The sequence below is a fragment of the Pleurodeles waltl genome, chromosome 11 (genome assembly GCF_031143425.1).
Source record: "Pleurodeles waltl isolate 20211129_DDA chromosome 11, aPleWal1.hap1.20221129, whole genome shotgun sequence".
Taxonomy (NCBI): Eukaryota; Metazoa; Chordata; class Amphibia; order Caudata; family Salamandridae; genus Pleurodeles; species Pleurodeles waltl.
This window is the reverse complement of record NC_090450.1, coordinates 69,049,426-69,075,799: the sequence shown is the minus strand read 5'-3', so window position 1 is coordinate 69,075,799 and position 26,374 is coordinate 69,049,426. Positions and strand designations below refer to the sequence as shown.

Genomic DNA, 26,374 nt, shown 5'->3' with positions numbered 1-26,374 from the left:
CTTTTTAAACTTTGAGTGGAGTTCTTCATTACTCAAAAGAGGTTTTAAGTGGAGACAAGCAAGCCCAGGCTAGGCACTGCTAGCAGCCGCCTTCAAGGTTACGCCACATCCCTGGCTTGTTAGGAGGATGCACGTTCAGTATTAACAAGTAAAAACAATTTGTACCTTAGCAAATACTGCATCAATTTCCAAAGGAAAGGTCGGATAAAACGTGACAAATGTGGACACTGCTACCCAGTTGCAATTGATACCCTCAAACTACCTCAAAATGATTACATTTCGAATGAAAAAGGCTGCAAAAGCCCTCACAAGTCTTCTTTGCCTTTGTAACATGCTGCGGTAAAGTCCATCGTGCTTTTTTAGAAAGGCTGGAGGTTTCTCAATCAAAATTGCCGGTATGACTTTTTAAATTTGCTTATGCTTGTCTCCTACTGCCCACAATTTATCAGACTTGCAGCTTTTCTTTCTTACATGGCTGCCAAACTGTGCAATGCTCTTCCACCAGTTCCTAATTAGTTTCATAAACCCCAGATATTTTGAAAATACCTTAAACCATGGCTATTTTCCTTTCCTGCACTTACATAGTGTCTTTGCCCAGCCTGCAGTTCACAATCCTATCGGGGCCAGGGCATCCCCTATAAGTAACTAAGTAGGCGAGGCAACCGCTGCACGGGAGACTGGTTGTGGAGCAAGGGGGGCATCCAACTACAACCCTCAACACTGGTTGAGGCTGGAGCCACGTACATGGACGTGAATGTGCCAGGAGGTTCTTATAAGTCTGTGGAGCGACCTTCTGCCAGGACGAGCATGGGCAATACCAAGGCCAAGGGCGGGCCCGTCTGCGCCCATCCCTGTTTGACTGAGGCGGAGCTGGGCCACCCCCCTTGGCTTAGCTTTCCTTTCTATAAAACATGGTCAGAGATTACAGGCAGTGTTGACTTTCGGGGATCAGAGCGTGTTACTGGTAAGAGCTGGAACTTTTTATCAGAACCAGGCCAGTTCACACATTGGGAGAGAAGGAACCAAGTTATGTCTGGGGAAGCCTCTGGTCGCAGAAGCTGGTGAACTAGAGATTGTCCATGCAATCTAATTAGCAAGGGGCCCCCGGACAATGGTTATTTGGTTTAGAGTACGGAGGACCTGTTGGCGCTACCCTGATTGCCGCTGGGGTTTTGGAGAAAAAAAAAAAAATCACGCATGTAGAAGACAAATAATGGCACAGCTTGGAGGGGATGCAGCATTATTTGCTGTCAACAATGGCCCTCGGTCACTAATAGGTAGGCCAGATATGAACCCTTTAAAGGCTGTAGCGCATGTTCATTATGGGGCCCCGGTTCCAGCCGAAGTTCCCATCCTGTGCCTTTCAGATTCAGAACAATGGAAAACTCTCATTCTCCAGTATGGAAATGGAAGAAAAGAGAGAGAGAGAGATGGGATCTGGGAAAGGAAGGTGGCTCGTCCCCTAGATCAAAGGTTAAACTAGGGAATAATTTGATGGAGGACCAGATTGAAAGCAAGGTACAATACTGCGTGGATTAGCTATATTCTAGACTTGAACTTTTTATAAAGGGGTTAGCGGAGCCTCTAGTGAACAGAATTAAGTTATCCTGCGTGCAATTGGTGGGCAATTAACAGGATCCTCACAGCGGCCACTGCTGGAACTATCAGTGGCTTCTCATATGGATATGTTTATACCAGTTAGAAGGGAAGGCTCCCATCCAATCACATAAAGCCAGGGCCATCTGAAACTGAATCTATTTTGTGAGAATTCCTGGAAATGAGATTGAGGGGGCTTTAATAGTACTAGTGATCCGGGTAAGGATCTTATAACGGAAAATTCTATGAGTTTTAGGCCTACAGCAACAAAGAGGGAAGCTATAAAAAAATCTAGCACCCCGAATTTGCCAAAATTGATCTCCCCACCAATGCAACGACCTAAGTGGAGTTTTGGGGTAATGATCCTCCTCTGGGTACTAATTTGTCACAGTCGTACAGGGAACTGAAGAATAAAGTAGTGCGCTTGGTTGGGCAGCCATTTTAGCTTTGGTGTAACTACCTCAGATTGAATCAATATGGTGAGAAAAGTAAAATGGCTGGGCAAGGGACCAAAGACCATGTAGAGACATTGTATTCTTGTTCATTTTAGGAGGGGTCATATGGCTGAACATGTACTTGATAGGGCGGATCTCAGCAGAGGAAGTTTATCTTCCGCCACCCAGGTTTTGCCATTGGGCTTTTTCAACAGACCAACTCATGGGAAATTATTTACAGGGCTCCAGAAGAGATCTCATATAATGACTCATACACTGTGGCAGTCTACTCGTCCCCAAGTAACATGTCATAATAGATTTGCCCCTTTGACCCAGCTGGATGCCCCTGATTGACGTGAACCTACAGCAGCAGAATCTTTAATTGGGGTGGAGTGTTCTGCTTGCAAGGTTATTTCTGCTCAAAGGATGGATGTTACAACTTTAAGAACCCAGGATGACATAAGTCTACTTAGTTGAAATACATTAGGGCTGTCCCCCTAAATTCAAGGAGGCAGAATCAATACCTTTTGTTTTGTAAAAGGTTTCAATCTAATCCGTCTTCAAGAAACGTGGAAGTGTGAGAAAGTGTTCCATATCGAGGGTTATAAAATATATTTCAAACCAGCTACTGGTCAATCTAGAGAGGGTATGATAATTTTTGTCTCCATTAGGATAAACGGGTGGGTAAGAAAGCTATCGTCCATTGCTGATACTATTCGAGCCTTAAAGATTACACTTGGTGGATCTTTAACCTAGTGCTGCAAAATGTTTTGAATGTTAAAACCTAGAATCTTGATATTACTAATGTCCACAGTTTGATCATGTTCATGGAGCAGTTAGGGAGACAGAATGGTGAAAGGTTGACAAACTCCATATTCGATAGGGACTTTAACACACACACCTCGGTGGGCTGGGGAATGTGGGAGGACTGGTATATGATTTGTAGCTCCTGTCCTCTAGCATCTCGAGTAAATGTTGTTTGAACCAGGAGCCCCACTTGGAACATTCCCCAGAAGGTAATGACTTATCATTGATGTTAAGTGACTTCACTCTTGTGCATACTTAGGGTACGATTTCAGTTTCAGAGGAAGGGATACTTGTTCCAACGTATCAAGGAAGCCACTGGGCCTCGATTGTTAATTAAATCTTTGTCTCTGTTACTATACTTCATATAATCACCAAATTTGAAGTCATTTGCTAACCTCTTGGCAATCATCATACCCTGTTATTGAGCCTAAGGGGTCCAAGACTAGCTCTAAGGAACGTTGCTTGTCAGCAAACTGCTCCCCAGATTCAGATTAAGGGGAGACATTTAAAATGGTCTCTAGTGGAGCCTGATACCTTTGCAACTGCTCTTTTTCTAAGTTGCCAGATAGAATGGGCAATTTGCCTAGAACCCGCTTCCTCAGACGAGGATCATTTAGTTGCTTTTTACAGCTATTTCAGCAAAGGTAAAAAAAATCTTCTTCCCATGGATTATAGCAAGCCCCCTAAACACACCCCAAAATGGTCTGACTCAGGCTGCTTGAGGGCCTTGCGTACACTAAAGAGTGCACTTAAATCCTCCCCCAGAGACAAGGAACTGATGAGCGTGTGTAGGCGCTCATACAAAGAAGACCTTAAGAGAAGGAAGGGGTATTTAAGAAGAAGAGTTTGGGAGGATTTGGTAGATGCTAGTACCATCAAAGACAGTGCAAAGTTTTGGAGTGTTATTAATCCGCTAAGCTTTGTCCCAGAGGATATCATCACATACCAGCCAAGGTTTGGGTGGATCATTTTGAGAATATGTAGGACTGTCCTGTATAGGTCATGCCGGGCACGGAGGCCCAGGAGGTGTGAGGAAAGTTTACTTTGGTTTTTACCCTTGAAGAAGTTAAACAGGGAATCCTGGGACTCACTAGGAACAAGGCCCCGAGGCCAGATGGGATCCCACTAAATTTATTTTTGACAGTTTAATGAGATTTGGGCCCCTATGCCAACATTGGTTCTGAATGCTGCAGTACAGATGGGTTCCCCACCGTCCTGGTCTAGTTCGATATTTCTCCAGGTATTTAAAAAAGGTGACAAGGGTAAGCCCTAGTGTTATAGGCTTTTTTCCCTGCTCGATTCCGTAGTAAAAGTATTGGCCAGGGTGATATTGGACAGACTGTGCTTATTGGTGAATGATAATATAATATTGGGATGCCAATATGGGCTCCAAAAGGGCAGGCTGACAATTGACCAATGTCTTAATCTTTTTATGATCAGTATTAAATATAGGTCTCTTGCATTTATGAATTTAGAGGCCGCGTTTGACCTGATAAACCCAGGATAATATGTGGCACATTTTATTAGAAGTGGGGGTTAACCGCACCGCATCATGTCGCAGATATTTAACTTTTGAGACTGAGATGTAAAATTCTCCAGACGCTGCTTAGAGCTCTCAGTCTACGAAGTGGAAATGCCATCATCACTTTCTTTCCTAATTTCACCCAACATGTGCAGAAACTTCAACGTGACTTTCTCGATGTCAAAAGGGATCTTCAAGACCAAGATGTCAAATACTCAATGATATTCCCAGCACAGCTTGCGTAGTAGCCAAGGCCAAAACTTCTTCTCCCAGAAGCAATGTGGGATTGGCTCGAGGGCTGGTAAAGAGCTGGAGACACAGGAAGGGTGGACCGACCCAGGAAGCAACAAGGGGGGGGGCCTCCGATGGGGCATAAACACCCCCCAGACAAGGGTCACGCAAGAGCCCCCCCCCCCCCCCCCCCTATCACCAGTCTTGAACCACTGCCCATCTCAGCAGGAGTAGACCCAAGGACAACAACACGATTGGTTTGAACTCACAGACTGAGTCTACCAAAATGGACCACCTCCCTGATGCATAAACTTGCTACTCAGTGGCACCCTTCAGCCAGTCTTGCACCGGACCAGGCAAACGCAGTAAAGCTAAAGAGTTGTTCTGGGGGCTGGGAGGGGGTTTAATGGGCGCTAGCCATAACTCCTCACTAGTTTAATGTTCAACTGGAGCGACAGGCACAATGCATGGTTGGGGTAGTCGGTAGCTCAGGGCCCGATTTGCAGTGAGACCGGGGGGTTTAAGGACAGGTACTTGGAAATTTTGTTTGTTTGTTGTTGGAGCTAAGGCAAGATGCATTTCGGTCACCATCACCACAGAAAGAGAAAGAGTTACTTCACTACCAATATGTGGACACCACCAACCGAAGTCCATACTGCCAGTCACAATAGCTCACAACAGACCAAATCCCCAATAATGTGCATACACATATGAACATACCGACACTGCGTCTTCTGCTCTGGAATGTCAATGGGCTTGGCGACAAGATCACACAGGGGTTACTAACTCAGTACCAGCAGTATCTCAAAAGACACTCCCCAATGAGGTCCTCCTACAGGAGACCCACTTAATGGGAAATAAATGTCACACATTAGATAGGTGGAGGGTAAAAACTGGTCGAACACGCTGGCTTCACCACCGCTGTGAGGGGGTGGGCATTGTAGTGAAAAATCACTCCCCCCCTCACTATTCAACACATTTGGTCCGATGCACAGGGATGATACATGGTCCTCTCGGGGATCTGGGATGGGGCCGCCATGAATCTCCTCGGAGTACATTCCCCTTCACCTTCATGACACCCACTTCCAGAGTTGAATGCACTCCTGCCAGAACTCCCTGATGGGGACCTAATTATGGGAGGTGATTTCAATGCAACACTATGTGACGCTAGCGACCGGCAGCCCCCCCACTCTCAACAGATAAACCCAACACAACGACACTTGGCCTACTTCCTCACGTTCCCAGGGACTCATGGATTTATGGAAAGCCTTCCGCCCCACTGAGAAACACTTTCCCTTCACTCCATGGCACACAATAGTCTCTCCCGTATTGACTTCTTCATTACGTCGCCAGTCAACTGACACCAGTTCGAGAAGTCAAAGTCCACCACCTAGCATGGGGCATCTCCGACCATTACCCCTTGTGGCTGATCTACGGCTACGGCAACAGTAACATCCTCAGACGTATTATACTGAACCCCTGGTACTTCAAGGTGCCAAAGGTCATGGAAACATTGACAGAAGTGACTGAGTGCTACTTTGAGGAAAACGGCTCATTGGTGGCCTCAGCTCAGACAGTGTAGGAAGCATATAAGGCGGTAATTAAGGGAGTTAGTCTTTCCACAATAGTAGGACACAGAAAGGAAAAATGGGCAAAAATGGAGACTCTAGAATGGGAAATGATGGCTCTTGAAATGAGCCTCTCGGTGCTAGATGATACAGCCCATGTACTGGTGCTCAAGCAACAAGTGTACCGTGATGTAGCACAAGAGGCAGCCAAGACCTACCACAGAGCAGTACAACACCGGCTGTATGAGGCGGGTGACAAGGCCGGGAAACTCCTGGCCTGGCTCAATAGAAGAGAAGAACCAAATCGATGAGTGTGGTGGTGGAGGGGTGGGGTGTGAGTCCAGATGGCGATGGGAGAGCTGGTCAGCGATAGAGTATTGAGGAGACGTTTTCTTCATATTACACTGGACTGTACTCAACTGGAGTTACAGCCACAAGGGAGGACTCGTGTGAACTCCTGGTGGATAAACCCCTACCAACCCTCCTTGCAGAAGACAGAGGCACTAGAGAAGGAGCTCTCAGAGGAAATAGTAGGGGTCATCCAGGAGCTGAAGCCTGGCAAAGCTATCTGCCCTAAGGGTGCCCCAATTGAATTATGAAAGATGTCAGCTACTAAGCTTGCCCCCCCCCACTTAAAAAAGATGTACGAAGAAAGCCTACAAAAAGGCAGGCTCCCTTGGGACCACTACCTGGCCTCTATATTTGTAATACGTAAGTAAGAGAAACCGGAGGGAGAATGTGGCTCATGCGGCCGATCTCTCTGCTCAACACGGAGGTGAAAATACTAGCCAAAATATTGACCTCTGATTGTACACATATTGATACACCCTGACCAGTCCGGCTTTATGCCTGTCCGGAACACGGCACTAAATCTTCGTAGATTGCAAGGAGTGCTCAGACAGTCTGGCACAGTGTGAAGAGGCAGCGGTCCACTCGCTTGATGCTCCTATGGCCTTCGACACAGTGGAATTACCTTATTCATTTGCCATGCTGGAGAGGCTAGATTTCGGTCCCCGATTTGTATCATGGGTGTGACTCCTCTACTCTTCCACACCCGTACCGGGGGTAGTTAACTCGGCCATATCAAGGATATTCACCCTCCAACATACTACTAGGCAAGGGTGTCCGCTCTCCCCCTTCCTGTTTGCTTTGCGCCTTGAACCGCTGGCGGCGTGGGTGAGGGAGGATGGAGTTGCAATGGACAGACAGGATATCAAGCAGATGGTGTCCTGCTCTATGTAGCGGAACCCCCAACTTCCATTGAACGGATAATGCATAAAATGACCCTATCAAGCCAAACTCAGGGTATACAAACACTGGACAAAGTAAATCATCTACATCCTCAGGGGTGAGTCACCCCGGCTACCTCAGGGATATGCCGCAGAAATAGTTCAAGTACTTCGGTATCTACGTGACTACTGATGCAGCCCTTTATTACTCCTGCAATCTACTTCCCATTCTGGCACGCCTCAAGCAGGACATCCAACACTAGAGATCACTCCCGCTGTTGCTGATAGGCAGGGCCGCCTTATTTAAAATGATGCCCTGCATCACTTCCGGTATGTTCTGCACAACACACTATACACCGTCCCACAACACTACCTACGGAACATTAGACAGTGAACTTAGAGATCTCTTCTGGAACAGGGGTCAGCTGAAAATAGCCCAAGTCAAACTGATGGGTGGAGGTATCACGGAGGGATTGACCAACCCGACACCAGAAAATACCTTTGGGCGGCACAGCTGACAACCATGAACTAATGGATGCATGCCCCCCAAGGCAACCCGGCATATCGCATGGAAAGAAGACGGATGCATCCAGGAGGGTATCTAATGGCCATTTACGCATCCCCAGATCGACATGCACCCCAGGACCAACTCTAGTGACGACTGGGTACTGGCAGGCTGCACTCTGCGCCCTGGGGTGGGAAGGGGAAATGCCACAGGAACCAAGGCACTGGGTACACTGGGCGTCCTCCTTTGCTTCTATAAGTGGAACCTTATCGGTATCTCCAGGGTTAGAGACCTTGGGCCACAAACTGATGTTCTTACATTCCATCGACTGTAAGAGGAATAAAAATTAGCACCCTCTGAACATTATCGCTACTTCAAAGTACAACGTGTTACGATCTGTACTCTCAAAGGGGATGGAGGTACTGGAGGCCTCCCCTGTGGAGAAGAAATTGTTGAAGAACACTTCCATAGCAAAGCCATCTCATTCACATATGAGACATTGGTTAACAATTCCCCAGACCCACTAAAGCACCTTAAACTGCTATTGGAATAGGATATGGGCAGTCTCAAAGATGAGGACTGGGGCAAGGCACTTCCCTCCCCAAGGGAGGCAGGGATCCGATCAAGGTTCTGTTTGGTACAGTTGAAAGTCCTCCACAGAGCTCATCTATCATGCCTGGCAGATCTAAGATGGGTAGGGAGCCCAACACTCACTGTCTCAGGGGGTGTATACTGAAGGGGTCATTTCGGCACATTCTCTGGAATTGCCTGATGATAAGGAACTACTGGTCCTCAATGATAGCATGTTTAAATGAGATCTGTCGTAGTGCAAAGTCAACCTCGATTAAGTGATGTTTGTTACATATCTGGGACACGTTGGAGCTCAGAAGACCAGAGATTCTTCATATGACTTTAGGCATGATGATAGCTAAGAGAAATATCTCTAGGCTATGGGCCTTACCCCAGCCACCTGAGCTGCATGACTGGAAGCGAGATATGGACTGGTGCATGCTGGCGGAGAGGGGAACGTAGGAGGGTAGAGGGTGCTCACAGAAGGGGGCGAAATCTGGGGGAAATGCAATGCATATAGAGGTGATATATGCTCTATTTACCTACGAGACCGCAGCACTTAAACTTTTCCCACAGTGGGACGTGCACAGGTATTGACTCTACAGGACTGGAACTGGGTGGGGGTCTTCGGTTGGGCAATGGAAGTATGATTATTGCTCCTTTGTCTATTCTGTGCTACTTTAATTTATATAAATCTGTGAATGTATGATGTACTTTTGCCAATTTAGCAATAAATTGAAATAAAAAAATATATAGAGGGAAGGGTTACTTGCTGGGGACACAGGTTGCAATGATAGGGAAAGCATCACAAGGACACTTGGCTGGGCCCGCAAGATCACAAGGGAAAAACCCCTCTAGAAGGGGACATGGCTGCGGGAGCTCGCAAAGCTGCGGGGATTCGGGACATGGGACACTATAGGGATCTCCAAGGTGGGGTGGGGGGTGGATGTTCTAGAGGCTGTGGACCTTATGCCCTTCTCCTCGCTACAGAGTGAATACCAAAATGCACACGTCCCAGTTCCTGAAGTATGCCCAACTTAGAAATGCATGGGAGGCAGAATGGCTGGAGTGATCTGTGATACCTCAATATGCCCCCTTGGAGGGCTGTATCCTGATGGACAAAATGGGAAGAGGTGCAGTCTCTGTTACATATCACACAGTCAGTAATAACATGCCGGACACATTAGGCACATTACGAGAGAGATGGCTACGAGACATGGGCGATATGGAGGATATAGACTGGGAGGCGCTGCTGATGCACCCCCGGGAGGTAGCCATTTTGTACAGCTTACGTCTAATACAGATCAAAATATTGCACAGGGTGTACTATAGCCATCATAGGCTACACACAATGGGAAGTGCAACTACAGCAGAATGCCTGTGATGCACAGATGCCCTGGGTCCTTTATGTACACTCTCTGGGAATGTCCATATATACAAAGCTACTGGAGAGCGATCATTCAGTAGCTCTCCGACATTCGAGGTGCCACTCCAACTCGACCCACGCTTTGTTCTGTTGGGGATACCAAATGGTGTAGATATTCCAGGCGTTAAACTGATCTTCAGTACCTTGGCCTTAGTGGTGGCTAAGAGGGATGTGGCATGATACTGGGGAGCACCTGAGGTATCCACCATACAGGAATGGAGACGCGGGCTGGATCTGTATGGCAGCAGAAAAGGTGACATAACTCAGCGAAGGCTGCCCTCACACATTTCACAAAATCTGGGATGGTTGAGAACTTATTATGGATTGGGGCCAACAGGAGACGGCCACATGGCACACCCCGGTCACCCTATTAGCTAGCATGGGCTACCTTAAGATAAATACTGTCCTATCTAAGATGTAGTTTTCTCATTTATAACTTATGTTTGTATATACTGTTTATGAATCTTACCCTGGATGAGAAACTGTCTACCTATTGTAGATGTATGTGGACACTTGTTTATAATGTACGTGACTGTGCTACCTTTGTTGGTTTGTGCGTTAAAATGAAAATAAAAACATTTAAAGAAAAAACAAAAAAAAGACACACAGTGCTAGAGCTGCTCTAGCTGGATACTGGTATCACTGTGTTGAAGAACCAACTATTCCTGACGGGGTTATTTGGGATGCCCAGTAATGTAATTTAATATTTGTTACGCCAAGCCCTCCTTCATATGGTGACACTACACATTTACAAAAGGATATTCATGCTGGGCCACTGTGCCACACAGAAGATATTACAGGAGATTGAAAATTATGAATGGAGCTTGAAGGGCTCGCCTAAGTTTAATTTTGCATCAAACATAGCAGTTGCAGGAGGAAAATCATCTTAAATAGCATGTCACATTCAGAGACAGATAAAGGCAGCTTACATCAAACTGCCATGACCACCTTCACCCACAAGAAGAGTAAGACAATGTTCAGCTCCCAGCACCTCGGTTGGTCCACTGCAATGCGAATACATAGGTAATTAAAATGGGCTGGTGCCACTTCGAGTCTAAGGGTGACTGGGAAGAGAAGGTGCACATCAGTGATGGCTGCACATACAGTTTTGTCCAAGTTCAGGTGTAAGCCATAGCCAATTTCAGACCATTTAGAGAATTTATCAAAAATCACAATTAGATACTTCAATTCCCCCTTTTCAAGGATGGGTCCTCTAATGTTGATGCCTATCCTTTCCCAAGGCATTCCAGGACTACTTATGGGACACAATGGCAGCCCCATTGTAATATGTTTTATCAGCATCACTGCAACTGTGGCATTCTCTCACCCTACTTTCTACAGTGAAAGCCATACGTGATCACCAATACAAGTTTTTAATCCTGCTTTTATTCTTAACAATGCCAAGATGCCCAAAATCCAACTTTTACCTCATCCTGGCAAAATCACAACTTATCCTTCCACTTCAGAAATTTCATGCATGAGTTCCCAAAAACTTTGCAAACATCCCCAAGTATATTTATCTCTGGGTATCCTTGTTTAATATTGACTAACTTCTTGTAGTACAGGATCTTCTTCATGAGCATTGAACCTTTCTTCATTAGAAATATACTCATTTACTTCTGCCACACAGAACTTTTCACATTCATCAACCGGTGCATGCTTCAAGAGCAATAGTAACCTACTCAAAAAATATGCAACTCTATTTTTTATTCCTGGCATGTATCATACCACATACCTGGAACCCATCAATCTAATGGATAATCAAGTTAAAGGAGAAGAAGCATTATACAACCCCTTTGTTGTGAGCACTTTTGTGAGAGGTTTATGATCACTTCTTTAAAGTTACCGGCGAACCCCCAAATGTTCTGCCTAAAATGTTCTTGACTCTATACACATTCAAGTGCCTCAAGTTCTATTAGAGTAGTTTTCTTCTGTATGGGTCGAGGAGAGTGAGGCATAAATGATGACATTCTCCTCTCCCAACTCACTAATTTGAGTCAAGACAGCTCCTACTCCTTATCCACTGGCACCTGTGGTAACAATACCTTTCAATTTAGGGTCACACCCGTGTAGGGGCAGAGCTTGGCAAATATTTTTTATTCCTTAGAAGGCACCTTGACACTCTTGACCATTCAAACTTATTTTTAACTTTCAAAGTTGTCAAGTATGATATGTTTTGCTAGAAAAATTACTTACAACATTTGAATAAATACAGCCAGACCCTGGAATGCTCTTCCTTTGTCCTTGTTTTTTTTAGCTTCCACTAGTTATCCTTTTGGTTTAATTCCTTCCCCACATTGCCCAAGTACATAACCTCTTTTATACAATCTTATGCTAGCTGTACTCAGCAGCGAAACCATTCTTATTCAGAATTCAAAACAAAAACAAAACAAGTTTCAAATTCTGCTTCTTTCTAGTTGTACCCACTACTAGGATGCTGTTCTGAAAAAAATTACATGTTCAATTCCTTTGACTATTTCATACATTAATCGCTAAAACATTGCTGCGGTCATCGTGAGTTCAGAAGGTACCTTAACCCTCGTTTATGTTTATTGAAAAACTGAGTAATGAAAGCAGTAAGTCTTCTGCTGATGGGGTGTAGTTGAACCCGATTATAGGTGGCAATAAGATCAATAGCTATAAAACACTCAATACCTTTGGTTATGGACAGCATTTCATTAATTCTAGGTAGTGGAAACTAATCAACTAGAATATTCTTAATTAAATCTCTTAAGTCTTTACATAGTCTATTTTTTCCATTGGTGAGTTGTGCTACAGCTAAAGGTGCAACCCAGTCAGAAGATTGTATTTTTTGTAACCCTTCAGAAACTTCACTCCAAATGGTTTTAGATTTGCTCCTTGCTTTATTAGGTGTAACAATCTTTTTTAATGATCTTATGTTGAAAGACTTGTAGCTTCCCACTTTTTTGCCATGAAACTATAAAACGATTTAATGATTAGTTAATTCACCTTGTCCTGTGATATCAGAACAGGTTTGGGACATTTCAGTCTAAAATCATACCCAAATCATCCTGATCCTCCATTCCAATACTGATGGACCTTCTTTAGATATGTAAAATTTACATTCAGCTTGTCTAACTTTAAAGTTGAATAGCAATAACTTGAACCCTATATTATCAGTAGTTGTTCCCATAAAGTTCTTAGGTGAGCTATTTGGTGGTTCTAATTATTCATGAAACTTCTTAATGGATTTTTCCTCCTATAAACTCTTCTTGATTATAGTATATGGGGAGACAGAATCAGCAACAGCATTATTATACCCTCAAAAACACATTTCACACAGATGTTTTTCTTCAGACTCTGAACCCTTGATGCGTACACATCTAGTCCAACTTCAGACACAATTATAAGGGGGGGAGGGAGCACACTGCCTCTCATTCCACCACAGTTCACCCCATTGCACCCTGGTAAATGCAGTGCGCTTACTTCAAAGTTGCTGTCATTTTTCACCAAAATGGGTGCAGGTAGTGTTGTTATCTCTAGTCACATGTTTCTGGGTTTAGTCCTTAATTGGTAGGCAGTAGTAGTAAGAGAGAGCAGAGAAACGTCATCTGGGACTGCTGGTATGCTGCCCAAGTCCTCACAAGTCACTGTACCACTCCACAGGCGCATCCCAGGTGAGCTTGTCACCTCACTGGCTCAAAGTAGCCTTTTGGACACAAGGGGTAGAGAGAGCATGCAGCCTCTCTTCCCAGCACAGTTCACCCCATTGCATCCTGGTAAATGCAGTACGCTTACTTCAAAGTTGCTGTAGTTTTTCATCAACGTTGGTGCAGGTAGTGCTATCTCTAGACATGTATTTCCAGCAGAGAGCAGAAGTAGCAGAGCAATATACCAGCAACTCCAGATTAATTTTCTCTGCTCTCTATTACCTGGTTGGCTTACTCCCATGTTATCAAACTACTCAATCAAATGCAAATACTATGTATAAAGCAGTAATATGAAATAAATGACAAGCATTTTTTTTTTGTTTTTTTTTTTTTTTACTTGGGCACCTACCAAAAACTTGAGTAGTATCATGTGCATCCTCATTACCAAATTTGTAAATATGCTGTAGGAGCACAAATGCTTTTTAGAAAGTTTATTGGAGGAATTAAAAAAGGCTGTTACTTGTTATGTGCGGAGTGCTTACACATCTGCCCCAGCTCCCAACTTCTCCCTCAATCCCTCTTATTCTACCTTAGATCACTATAAAATCTTTAAAGGATGGAAGCTCCCAAAGTACAATTGAAAAAAGGAACACAACAACATTTACTGTCGCGGATTTTCGCTCTTATGTAGCCCAGCAGAAAACAGGATACCAACTTGTTTTACTCCATAGCATCATCCAATACTCACAACAGAAAAACACAAAATAAGCGGACGACCAGACTGTACTGCCCTGTGATTATTTCCAAATAAAAGACATGAGTGCTAAATTTTACAAAAAGGTGTTCTACTACTGTTCGGCTGTACCAGAAGAGGTGCTTTAATAGGAAAAATAAATCTTTTCATACAAGTGAATTTCCAGGTGCAAAGAATATTTTTACTTTTGTTTACCTAATTAAAATAGTCATTCATTTTATTGTTTTACTTCTTAAAGAATAATTTTACAACCAACTTCCAGTAGTAAAGAGTAAAATACTCGAAGTTAAAAACTGTATTTGGAGCCCTGATCATTTTCGGCCAACCAATTGTCCTCGACCATATATTCTTCGGTCACAGGAGCTTGCCCACTTTATGCTTGTTCGCCTTGAAGACAGCTGGACCCACCCAGGGATACAGAAAGATTCAGGAAATTAGACGCTCAATTCTCCTTCCATTGTAATTGTTTCAACGAGCTACTGAGACATATTTCTTCATTCCAGTTCTTCCCTAGATTACACGTCCTGTGAACCCTCGACAATTAATGTAGACTTGCTGTGTATTCCTTTCCAGAGGTGAGCCGTGTTTGACTACCGCATGTATTCCACCACTCAGACCCCGTGTCACTCTTAGGTCTCACTTATTGTCTCCGCTCTGGTCTTTTCAGTTCTGTCAAAGACCTTTTTTTTTATTTTTTTAATCTGCGATGTCTTTTGATGTATCTTGTACCTTATGCTACTTTCTTGATTCATCTTTAATTCTGGTCTTACTCATTTCTTCTGTCTAATTTACTTTAGCCTCAGGCTCATTTAAGCCAAGAATCCCGATGATGAGCCTGGTATTGTTTTTGTTACTGAAATGTGGAGTTTAATCGCAGACTCTTCCTACTTTGGATAAAATTGATCAATGGGCCGTGCTATCCTTGTTTTTAAGATACACACCGATCACATTCTCACATCTCACCCATGAGACATCACCGAGCACATTTTTCACCTACATCCACTCCGTCCTTGTTTATGTTTGTTGAAAAAGCCTTTGTAATAATTATAAATAGATTTACCATTTGGTTGAAAAACATTAATTACTGTGTATGTCTACAAACTATTTTTGAAGTAATATAATGTTCACCTAAAGTCCTTGATGACTCGCAAGTTCTCTTGTTATTTAAAAAGGCATAAATGTGGCATCTCCATGCACCCACTTCAGAACACACCTGAACCAGTGGAATATCACAAAAAGACTGAACCTGCTATCTGAGACCTAAGAAGAGGCTAGAACAGCAGTTCCCAAAATGTGGTTCGCAGACCTCCAGTGGTCCGTGACACATTCCCAGGGGTCCACAGGCCAGGACTGGCAAGAAGGCACTTCTCCAGCTGGGGCCACTTGCTGTGTGTTTTTTTATTTATTACTTTATTTGTGCAGCAGTTTTAAAAGCACTGCAAAGTTCCTAGTACATCCAACAGCCTTCAGGTAAAAATAAAAGCATTGAGACAACGCTGGTGATTGATGTACCTGCTAAAGAGATGGGAGTTTTGTCTAGTGGCAGTTTTGACGCATCTAGGGCAGCGCAAATGGTTAATATGTCTGCTGCAAAGAAAGTGTATCAAGTAAAAAAAAAAAAAAACAGTATTATGTGTGCACAGCATAGTGGGGTATTGCTTCAGTCACAGAGAATCTTTTGTTACTATGCAGTTCATAAGTTACAATCGTAATGTAGCACAGCGAGCTATGAACTGCCATCAAAAAGCTGCATGCAAACAACATGGCACAAATTAAAGTTATGTTTTTTTCACCAGACTTTCATTATCCTTACGTTGCTTTAAAAAGTTTGCTTGCGTAGAAATGCATTCTCAATATTAAAGTCAAAGCTAACCACAGTGTTATGTTCTGAATTCTTAGTTTGTTCTTCTACAGGCCGAGCACTCTTAGAAAATGCCTACCAGTATGGATGACAAGTGAACCCTACACCTTGTAGTCCCCTGTAAAGTGATCCGACACCCTACACTGGTATGAGAGGTGATATAAAACAAATTAAACATGTGACAGAGAGGCTATGGAGAGATGCGGCCCTTATGGTTTTACCTCCTTTTCCCCACCACATATTTATATGAAAAAGCTTTATCAGATCTTATGTACCAAAAAAAATAAAAATATGTACCAAAAAAAATAAAAAGAGAAATTGCTTGGAAAATGTAGAATCTGAATTAAGGATTCAGTTTTCCTAAACAAAACCAAATATTGGCGAGATGCAGTACCTACTTTCCCATTAAAATGTTTCGATTTTTTGCATATTTCTGCAATATAAAATAATTATATCTTTGGTAATTACAGTATTTGTTTGGTGTGTACTTGTTTGTGTATTTGTTTTCAAATTGCAGTTTTAATGTTTGAAATTTAAATCTTACAAATTGCTTGGAGGTCCCTGGCTTCCAGTAGTGATTCAGTGGGGGTCCTCGGGGACATCTTGTTTGGGGTCAAGGGCAACAAGTTTTTATGTTTACTTTGTCCTTGGGACAAGTAGGCCCAACCCCCTGCAGCACAAACCCTTTGGCTGCCTGTTTACAGAGAGTTGAACTCTCTACAGTTGAGATAATGTGTTTCCAAAGGATAATGCTGAGCGAACTTGTATTTATGGTTCATTATTTGAAAGCCTTCATTATTAGGGTGCGTGCTGTAAATAAATGTTTTAAGATCACACTTCACTACTGACGTTGGTTCCAGTACAAAAAAATAAAACGTGTACACACATGTTTGAAAAGTTTAGGCTAAGAGGCTAAGTATAATGCTCCCAGAATGCTCTCTGATTATATGCAAATGAAGTGTCATTTAGTAAAATGTGTTGAGGCATGCTAGTATTTCCCAAAAATATTTCTAATGGAAAATCAGTGTAACCATTTTCAACACTATTATGGGAAGCATGAAAATAAACAAACACTGACAAAGCCAACTGATCGGACATATTTTTATAAGTCTTTTAGTTTTATCAATGCGTGTCTTGTTTTGACATGGCTTTTGTAACACTTTATTGTTGTGGCAGCTACCAGGCCCTCAACATTGTAACAAACTTTGGCAAAACCCCCCCAAAAAGTTTTTGAACTCTTAAAGCACACGTTGCCACCAGCGGCATAACAAAGGCCCCGCAGCCGCCCTCCAAGGGGCCCCGTCAGCACCCTGCCCTGAGTGAGTCTGGAGAGGGTGCTCCTCCATGTTCTTTGCAAAGGGGCACCCTCCAGTTTCGTTACGTCACTGATTGCCACTGTAGTTCCTGACACTGAACAAAACTACTTTGTGTGGCAATATGCTCCTTGTGGAAGAGCAGAATGCGATCACTCACAGTAAAGCCAGCCAAAAGAGAGAGAAATAGAAGTTTAATAAAAACAAAATGTCTTTGTTAACACCAGACCTAATTAGGGACCAAGACCCACATGTAGGTAGCTTTTTGCATGTCGCAAACAGCGACTTTCGCTGTTTGCAAAAGCACATTGCGATGCACAAACCCAGTTTTGCGATTCAGTAACCTGGTTACCGAATCACAAAACGGGTTTGCGACTCGCAATTAGTAAGAGGTGTTCCCTTCCTAATTGCAACTCGCAGTGCAATGTAGGATTGTTTTGTGACCGCGAACGCGGGCGCAAACCAATCGTAGTTTGCACCCATTTCAAATGGGTGCTAACACTTTCGCAAAAGGGAAGGGATCCCCATGGGACCCCTTTCCCATTGTGAATGTCACTGTAAAAAAAAATTCAGAGCAAGCAGTGTCCTGTGGACCACTGCCTGCTCTGAAAAAATGAAACGAAAACGTTTCATTTTTCGTTTTTGTTATGCATCTCGTTTTCCTTTAAGGAAAACGGGCTGCATTACAAAAAAAACTGCTTTATTGAAAAGCAGTCACAGACATGGTGGTCTGCTGTCTCCAGCAGGCCACCATTCGTGAGGGGGTCGCAAATTGCGACCCACCTCATGATTATTCATGATGTGGGCATTTGCGAAGCCCTTGCGAATCACAGATGGTGTCAAGGACACCATCCTACATTCGGATTTGCGACTCGCAATTTGCAGGTCACAAATCTGAACCTACCTACTTGTGGCCCCAAATTCTTAAAGAAAGTCACAAAAGTGCACCCATGGTATATGTCGTACCCCTATAAAATATTTGTGAACTGTATTTTAGCGTGGGTAAATACGATGTGTAGATTTGCTCATGTGAAAATCTATTGAGCATTTGCAAGTTCATTTTCCCTCCAGCCACTTTCTTCCCAACCCTGGAAGAAGTTCTAATTCTGCCATTGTCAGGAGTAAATGTCCAACCTTTCTTATTATGGGAAAATATTAGAGAGAAGCTGGTAAAAATCTTTAAAACATGCAGGTTAGTAGGTTTGCAGACTCAAAGGCATTCCAGCCCTGGAACTATTGCTTACTGCTTCCTCCAGCCCCAGTATGCAGATCTGCAGAAAGGTGGCAAAATAAGGAAATTTCTACAGTAGGGATTGAAACTCCAAGTATTCAAGCCCTACTATGGTAGTAGCCCTGGCATAATCAGAGAGGCTATTAATTGCTGCCATAATTTGTCGCCACACTACATGGCACCAAAGGGACAAGTAGATCTTTTTACAGGACAAGTAGATTTGAGAAGCAACCTGTCCCCTGGACAAGTAGATATTTTAATAAATTCCACACCCCTGGGCCTAGAAGGTTTGCCATGCTCTGTCTCTTCTACCCAGGACAAAGAAGTGGACCTCAAAGGACATATGACTGACCTCTAGTTAAACACCTGTTCTTTCTCAACTCACCAGCAGGGGCAAGTAGGTTCTAAAAATAGCTCAACCTGTCAAAACATGACTCGCCATAGTGAGTGGACAAGTGGATTTTTCAAGGCCTGCAATGGAAGTGTGCATAGGGACAACAGAGCACAGTAATAAAAGTGAAACAGCAGAAAGAGTCAATGATCCAACGAGCTTAAAAGTGAACAAGGGAGCATGATTAATGGAAAAGACCATACAACTTTTTAACTGTCTTAATTTTTTGGTGCTAATTTATATATGCGCCTACATGCATTCACTGTTCCACTGTATAAAAGAGGAAATTCTGATTCCTATACCATTATTTACAGCTAACAGAAAATGGATTATATCTGAAAGCTTTTCTGAAGAGTCACAAGTCCAGCAATGATATAAATGGAAATCGATGTGTACTAAAGTTTAGATGTTAAAGAATTAAATTCTTCAAAGCGCCACCCTGAAATTCAATAAAAAGTCCTTCAGTCAGCTTATTGTGTCACTTCAACACCACTGCACATAAGGTCACCTGAATACCACAAGGATCTCCGTTATGCTACTCCTTTAACATCTATATTACACATTAATGGAGCTGTTCCGCTCCTGCCCCCTGATCTTCCATTGCCACAAGGACGAAATGGGGATCTAACAAAGTAAAAGGCTGATCAATCAACGGGAATGAGCTCCCTCACCAAGATTCAAGTATGGATGAAAAACAAAACAATTCCTCAAGAACTGAACTTTTGGTACTAGACCCTGCTACCTTCTAAATAACACTTTCTCTTAGTGAAGTATGAGATGCCACAGAGTGATAAAGGATGCCAGCCTTAGCATAAGTTAGCAAATGGGAGCAGTGGTCAAAACATTCCGTCAAATTAAACCCCTGAGAAAGATTCTCCTTTTTCATAACCAATTCTGCCACAGAGCTGCTGGGGTCCTGAGAACTCAAGACTTGACTAATGCAGAACAATCCCTTGCAATGATCGGCAGTGAGTTTTTTTCACTTGCTAATAAACTGCCAATAGCTAGGAACATTGAGGGACTGAGGCACTGACAGATGAGTCCAGTGCGCCAAGATAAAAAAAGTCCTGCCTACCAGAAATCTCCATTTACGCGACTAAAAAATCATATGAAAAATGCAGACACGTTGGTGCGTATGGAAGAAAAATGCACTGGCTAAAATAAAGGCTCAGCCTGAAGAGCTGCATTTGAAATACTTGACAGAGGTGGAGAAATGGGTCATCACTAATGAACAGGCCATCAAGATGATCTGGAGAAATTGAAGCTTGGAGGAAGACCTCAAGGGCCGTAAAATGTTCTTGGAAGCACTGCATTAACCAAAGTATATTTTTAAACCTTTCCTGAACCTGATGAGCAGGATATAATCATTATTAGGCTGAATAAGGCATGCGTGGATAATAGGCAACCTGACAGGGCCCTTTCCACTAAGGGGACGCCCACCACGAGGGTTCTTCCATATCATAACAGCTGGGAGCTCAGACGTCTCAGAAGTCAATATTGTCTCTAATAACATTCTGCATAAATATAAAGCATTACTGCATTCTCGATCTCTCTGTTAAGCCAACCTCGGGATGCATCGCAAAATGCTCCCGAAAAACTGGATATTTTCTATAGTTAATAGGCAATGCAAAGCACAGCTCACAAACTGCTGCATACTCCGGATCGCTTCGGTAGCACCAATGTAGTATGCAGCAGTGCAAGCTTGTTAGACGCCCCAAAGGTTGTGGGTCTGATGTAGCAATAAACGACAAACTTTGTCACAGCTGGACCTCTTAGAGTTTGGTATTTCTTCACTGTGACCCCCCCTCAATACACTCAAGCCCCCTCGGATCATGAAACTGCAACAATCATGAAACTTCACGCAGCATCATACAAGAGCCTAGGATGAACAACCTGAAAGATTCCAAACACTAGCACAGAAAACATGCCTTGAAGTAACTCTTGATGAAGGAAGAGAAGAAGAAACCGGAGGGGTACAAATGAGGTACGCCACCTTCACCTTAAATACGGCACCATCTGATTTCACCCTCGGTGGGCAACAAACTCCTGGTTGAGAAAACAATCAAGCAGCTTGTTAAAATAATCCTTGTCGCGAAATTGATAGGCTGTGAGCTACCTGATGCATCAATTTACCCATTTCAATATTTAGAAAAAAACCTAAATTATCAATTGGGGTAGTGGTATTCTAGGATAAACGATGTAAATCCAGACCGCATCTCTTCAGGCTCACTTCCGAGCTTGAGTTGAAAAATATGTTGATGGTGCCATTCTACTGTCAAGGACGCTTGACCTGAATAATATAAATCGTAGTACATTTACCACTGCGCCTGTCAAGCCATCAAAGATGTTATTGTAAAGTGGGGGTGGGCGGGCACGGTCAGTCAATGCTGTCCCCAGCAAGGTCATTTGCCGGTGAAACTAGTCAATGTGCAAGGAAACAACTGTACACTCATTCTTGAAATTCTCATACCGATGGGTAGCTTTGATCCGCTCCGACCCAGCAGATTTCCCCGGGTTGCAGCATTTTTCAAGGGGTTTAGCCTGGCAGCGACCCCAAAAGCTGCCCTAAGTAGGCTCATCCCCGCCATCTTGGTTCAGGGGCAGCCGCGCGGCGTTCTGGGTTAAAGGTAAACCGCATCGAAAAGACTCGCCACCGCCATCTTTGTTACAGGCGCAAAGAAAGCGTTTTTGGGGAGGTCCTACCTCTACTTCCATGCCAACTAGACGTTCGCCTCCGCCATCTTTATTCAGGGCAAAGATAAAGTACTCGCCTTTAAAAGTGTGTGACGTACAATATCAGATACGTTTTCAGTGTAAGCTTTAATGAACTGCTATACGCAGATAGTAGAACTTGTATATCCACAAGTGTGTTTGTGTCTCTATTCCTTTCATACGGACATTATTGTACCCGGAGGTTGTAGTTTATTTGTTGACGGAAGTGATTTCAAAGCAGATGGAATTATGGGTGCCTGTCCATTGCTCACACCCCTAACATGGCGGCGACCTCCGTGGGTATGGCAGGGACGATGTGTAAACGGATGATAACTGCCCTGCGAAGCTGGGGCGCAAGAGCCCGGGGCTTATGCGTGGATCCTGGGTAGGAGAATATAATATTAAACTATGCTCAAGACACACCGTAACCGTGGAAGTACAGAAAGGCGATGTGCACCCTTATGTCACCCCTATTGTCATGGAGCCTAGAGCGACCCACCCTCGTTCCTCACTTTCCACCAGTTACGTACTATTAAGTCGTCTCTCCCTGCCCGTTTCGAACCAGTGAATATCACCGGACCTTCCTCTTCCCCTACTGACAACGTAGCTTAGTGGGTTAAGGTGCCTGATGCAGTTATCTAACTGGGTGGCAGCGCCACGAACATACGAGCTGCAAATTTTACAAACAGACCTTTTTTTCTTTGACGCATACTATTAACGCATTATCTTCGGTAATGAGTTGTAACACCGGCAAAAAATATGCTGCAGTGTGTCGGCATGCGAAGCTAAGAGAAAGTTTGAGCAGGGGCATAAGAGACAACAGAGACAGGCAATTGTTATTTGCCTTTTCCCTTAATACATTATTTCAGCTAGAGACCATAATTGCACGTTTTGTAGGTAAATATGGTTAGCATATTTATTTATGCGTTTTTATATAGCACGGACGTTATTCAGAGGTGTCCGAGAGCTTTATAGTGAATGAAAGAAAGAACGTTACATGGGAAATATTGAGTAACATGGTAGTAGGTAGCAATACGTATAGCTACTACGGTTACTGTGGTATGTGATATATGTTGTTAAGGTATACATAATGCAGGTTCTGGGATGGAGCACCCGCAGATGCACAGTTCTGACACTAGGTAAGTTGTAACCAGTGCACCTAGCGGTCGGTTCATTGCAGCTCATGGGGAGTTGTAGTGCAATTAAATAAAACTGACCTACAGACTCATCGGTGACTGCATTTTGCAACACTACAATTACTCATGGTGAGAGTTGTATATTTACAAATTAAATAATCCTAACAAATTACATATTGGAAATGTTAAAGCGATTATTGTAACATAAATATATATTACATATTTACAGAGTTGGAGCAAAATGCCATTATAACTGTCAAGGGTGTCATGTAATAGTCATGGTCACCTGGTGGGGAGCATTGGTGAGGAGTGCTATTGATAAAAATGTCTTTGGAAGAGAAGAGTTTTAATCTGCAGAGCACAATAGCATTTAATTCCTGACCACCATACACTGACATCCCTATTTCAAAAGGTTTGGCAAGCTTCTTGCCCCTTCTATCCCCCCATACCGTGCCCTTTCTTCCTGCCCGGGCAGTGTGGAATAAAATATTTATTGGGAAATCAAATTACTGCTTCTACAGCGCACGTCATGGACCCTGCTATCAGAACTCAGAGGTGTCAACTTTGTACTGTTGGGTGCAGGGTCATACGTCCCTCTTCAGAAGCTCCAATTACTTATTTGAAACAATGTGCACTGTTGTTTTCTTAAACAAAAATAACACTCCAAACCAATGCGTGAAGGCTAGTTGAAAAATGTGTTCATTTGAGCTCAGTTTGACCATTCTTTGACCCTTATTTATTTTGCATTTCTAACATTGGGAGGCATGCAAAGACAGAGCGGGGTCTAAGTGTGATAGAAATAGCTACCTGTTTTATCTCTGTTTTTTTTTTTTTTTTGCTTTAAGAGATTTCAAATAAAAGAAATATACTGAGAAGCTCATGGGTAAAAGATACTTCAATTTTCGTACATGACAAGCACTAACGAGAAACACATCGTACATTAGTTCCCATTAGGAAGAGTACATAATAGACGCAGGGCATCTTGTAGAACCAGCGAAGCTATGAGAAACGTTTTCCTAACACATGGGAGTATAGTGGTATCAGCTGTGGAGTCGTTTGGTATTCCATGCATGTAGGAGGACAATAAGGAACAGGGGAGGAGGGGGTGGCAGGCCAGTGGAGCAGCAGTTTGTCCGTGACGGTGGGTTCCAGAGAGAGGAGGTATTCATATAAAGGGGGCCATATATCTCTGGGTCAAGAGGTATGAGGCTGCATTTTGGCATAGTCCTCGCTAACCTTTTCACACCTTGACATGTTCTTCAGCCAGGCAGAATCCTTGGGTGTATGTCTGCTGCCCCAATGAAGTGCTATCTCCCGCTTCACAAGTAGGGCAATGGATGTGAATCAATGGTTATGTGGTGGTAAGTCGTTTGTGTACCCCAATAAAGCCATTAGGGGAGTGGGTGTGAGAGTGATGTCAATCATGGCAGAGAGAAGGAAGAAGACGTTGGTACAGTAATGGCTGACCAGAGGGTACGTCCAGGTGAGATGGGTGAAGTGAGCATCCGTGGTATGGTATTTGGGGCAATGGGATGTATGTGTGTGATCAATGCATGCTAAGTCCTTGGGCATTGTCTAGGCCCGGTGGAGAAATTTAAAATGTAAGAATTTGTTTGTGGTTGATTGAAACAGCTTGATTTGGGAGCAGCAGTGTGAACAGATTTTATAAGAAAGGTCGAAACCCAGGTCTGCTTCCCATGCCCACTTAGTAGAGTCTGGTTCCAAGGCGAGACAGGCACAGTAGAGTCTAGAAATCAACTGTCAGAGATGAGTAGTGTCAAAAGTCTGAAGTCATCCAGGGCCAATGGATAGGAGGGCACTTTCGAGTGTAGTGTGTGATCAAGATGACGGAGCAAGAAATGGCCTGTGTGTGAGTCATTATGGAGTTGAACAGTGTCTGAGTGAGAAAGAATATGGCCATCTTGGAAGACATTTCCCACCCTATGTAGTTCATGGTTGCGAAGGAATTGTTGAACCAGCTTCTCCTGAGTGAGAGGGAAGCCAGGTATTGCGATTATTGGTATGTTTGGAGAATAAAGGAGACCTCCCCCCAGGATGCGGCAGAGTTTTTGCCATGCGCAGTTAGTTGTGGAAATCTATGTGGATCCCCTATGGAATTATAGAAGGAAGTGGGAGATCGCCAACCTGGTTTCTCTTAGGCTTGAGATAGGGAATTTGTGCAGCCGCATGGTATTAACAGTATGTATACTGGCATTGTGCGGCCAAGTAATAAAGCAGCGGGTCGGCGACCCCAAATCCGCTGTGCTTGTAGGTGAGGGTCAGTGTGTTCCAGCGGATGCGGGGCTGGTGGCTGGCCCATAATAATCGTCGAAGATGTCCTAGAAGTGGGGGGGGGGGAGGAGTCCTGCGTCAAGGGCAATGGCATGTTAATAACAAGCATTTGCAATGCAACGGGTCTCGCGTTTGCTCATGTTCGAGCTGATAGCGTTATAAACTCCTAACCAGACTTTTCACCTATCGGCAAAAGTGCATTTATGTACGTAAGCCGAAAAAGTGCATTTAACTATGTAAAGCGCTCGACTTCTTCCAAGCGAAATCGCGCTAGTAAATTAGAGAAAAGGTAGTCCACGAGCCGGACAGAAAACAGCGAGCCTTGCATGTTTTCTGTACTTGGTCGATGCGCTCGAGGAGGGCTAACCACCGGAAAAGGCATGACGTATGCATGCCTTCGACTAATGAAAGCAAGCAGATGTTATAGGCAAGCCCACTAACCAATGAAAAACACTGAAGTGACGTCGACAGGGCTCCGAGCCCATTTCTAAACCCTAAAGCGTCTCGCTGCGATACTCATGCGCGAGCGCGTGCAACACAGGCTCAACCCTAAAAAGGTAAAGGAACATGAGGAGGACCACCATTTTTTAGGATGGTGTTGCGGCCAGCCATTGAAAGCAGGAGTTTTATCAAACGTTCCACTCGAGTGGAGAGTTTATCAACAGCTCGCCAATAGCTACTTATTAAATGGAAGTGGCTGAAAACAATGTTTGAAAATCTATGACCACGATTTGTTTACATTCTAAAAAAAGCTATTAATCTATATGTTTTGTGTTTGTTGCTTGCTCATTTTTTTCTAGTCAGTTTTTTCAGGCAATGGATTTGAACTTTTTAACTTTATTAAATGGTTAGAGCATTTCTACCAGGAAAGTTATTGGTTTAATGCACACGATCTGGGATTGCCCGCATATAAAAAGATATTAGTGCGCAATTCTCCGGGAACTCTCGGATATGTTGGGAGTCCCACTCCCAATACAACCACGATTTGCTCTTTTGGGAATTCCAAGTGATGTAAATATACAATCTCCAAACTCATTTTCTGCTTCATAGCTCTGGTGGTGGCCAAGAGGGACATAGCCAGATTCTGGGGTCAGAAAGAAACGCCCACAAAACAGAATGGCAACGAGGGATGGATTGCCATATGCAGCACAAAAGGTGACATATCGTAGCAGGGGATGCCCTCGA

The 26,374-nt window shown here is 43.6% G+C and overlaps 2 protein-coding genes across 2 annotated transcripts in view; one reads left to right on the top strand and one right to left on the bottom strand.

Moving 5' to 3' along the window:
* Window positions 1–21,719, bottom strand: part of NDUFB5 (NADH:ubiquinone oxidoreductase subunit B5) — a 47,131-nt gene extending 25,412 nt beyond the window's left edge. Inside the window, exon 1 of the mRNA XM_069213084.1 lies at window positions 21,520–21,719. Coding sequence (XP_069069185.1) covers window positions 21,520–21,637 — 118 coding nt within the window. The 5' untranslated portion in view covers window positions 21,638–21,719. The remainder of the gene's footprint in view (window positions 1–21,519) is intronic.
* A 269-nt stretch (window positions 21,720–21,988) lies between these two features.
* MRPL47 (mitochondrial ribosomal protein L47) overlaps window positions 21,989–26,374 on the top strand; it is a 31,973-nt gene continuing 27,587 nt past the window's right edge. The window contains exon 1 of the mRNA XM_069213082.1: window positions 21,989–22,146. Coding sequence (XP_069069183.1) covers window positions 22,043–22,146 — 104 coding nt within the window. The 5' untranslated portion in view covers window positions 21,989–22,042. The remainder of the gene's footprint in view (window positions 22,147–26,374) is intronic.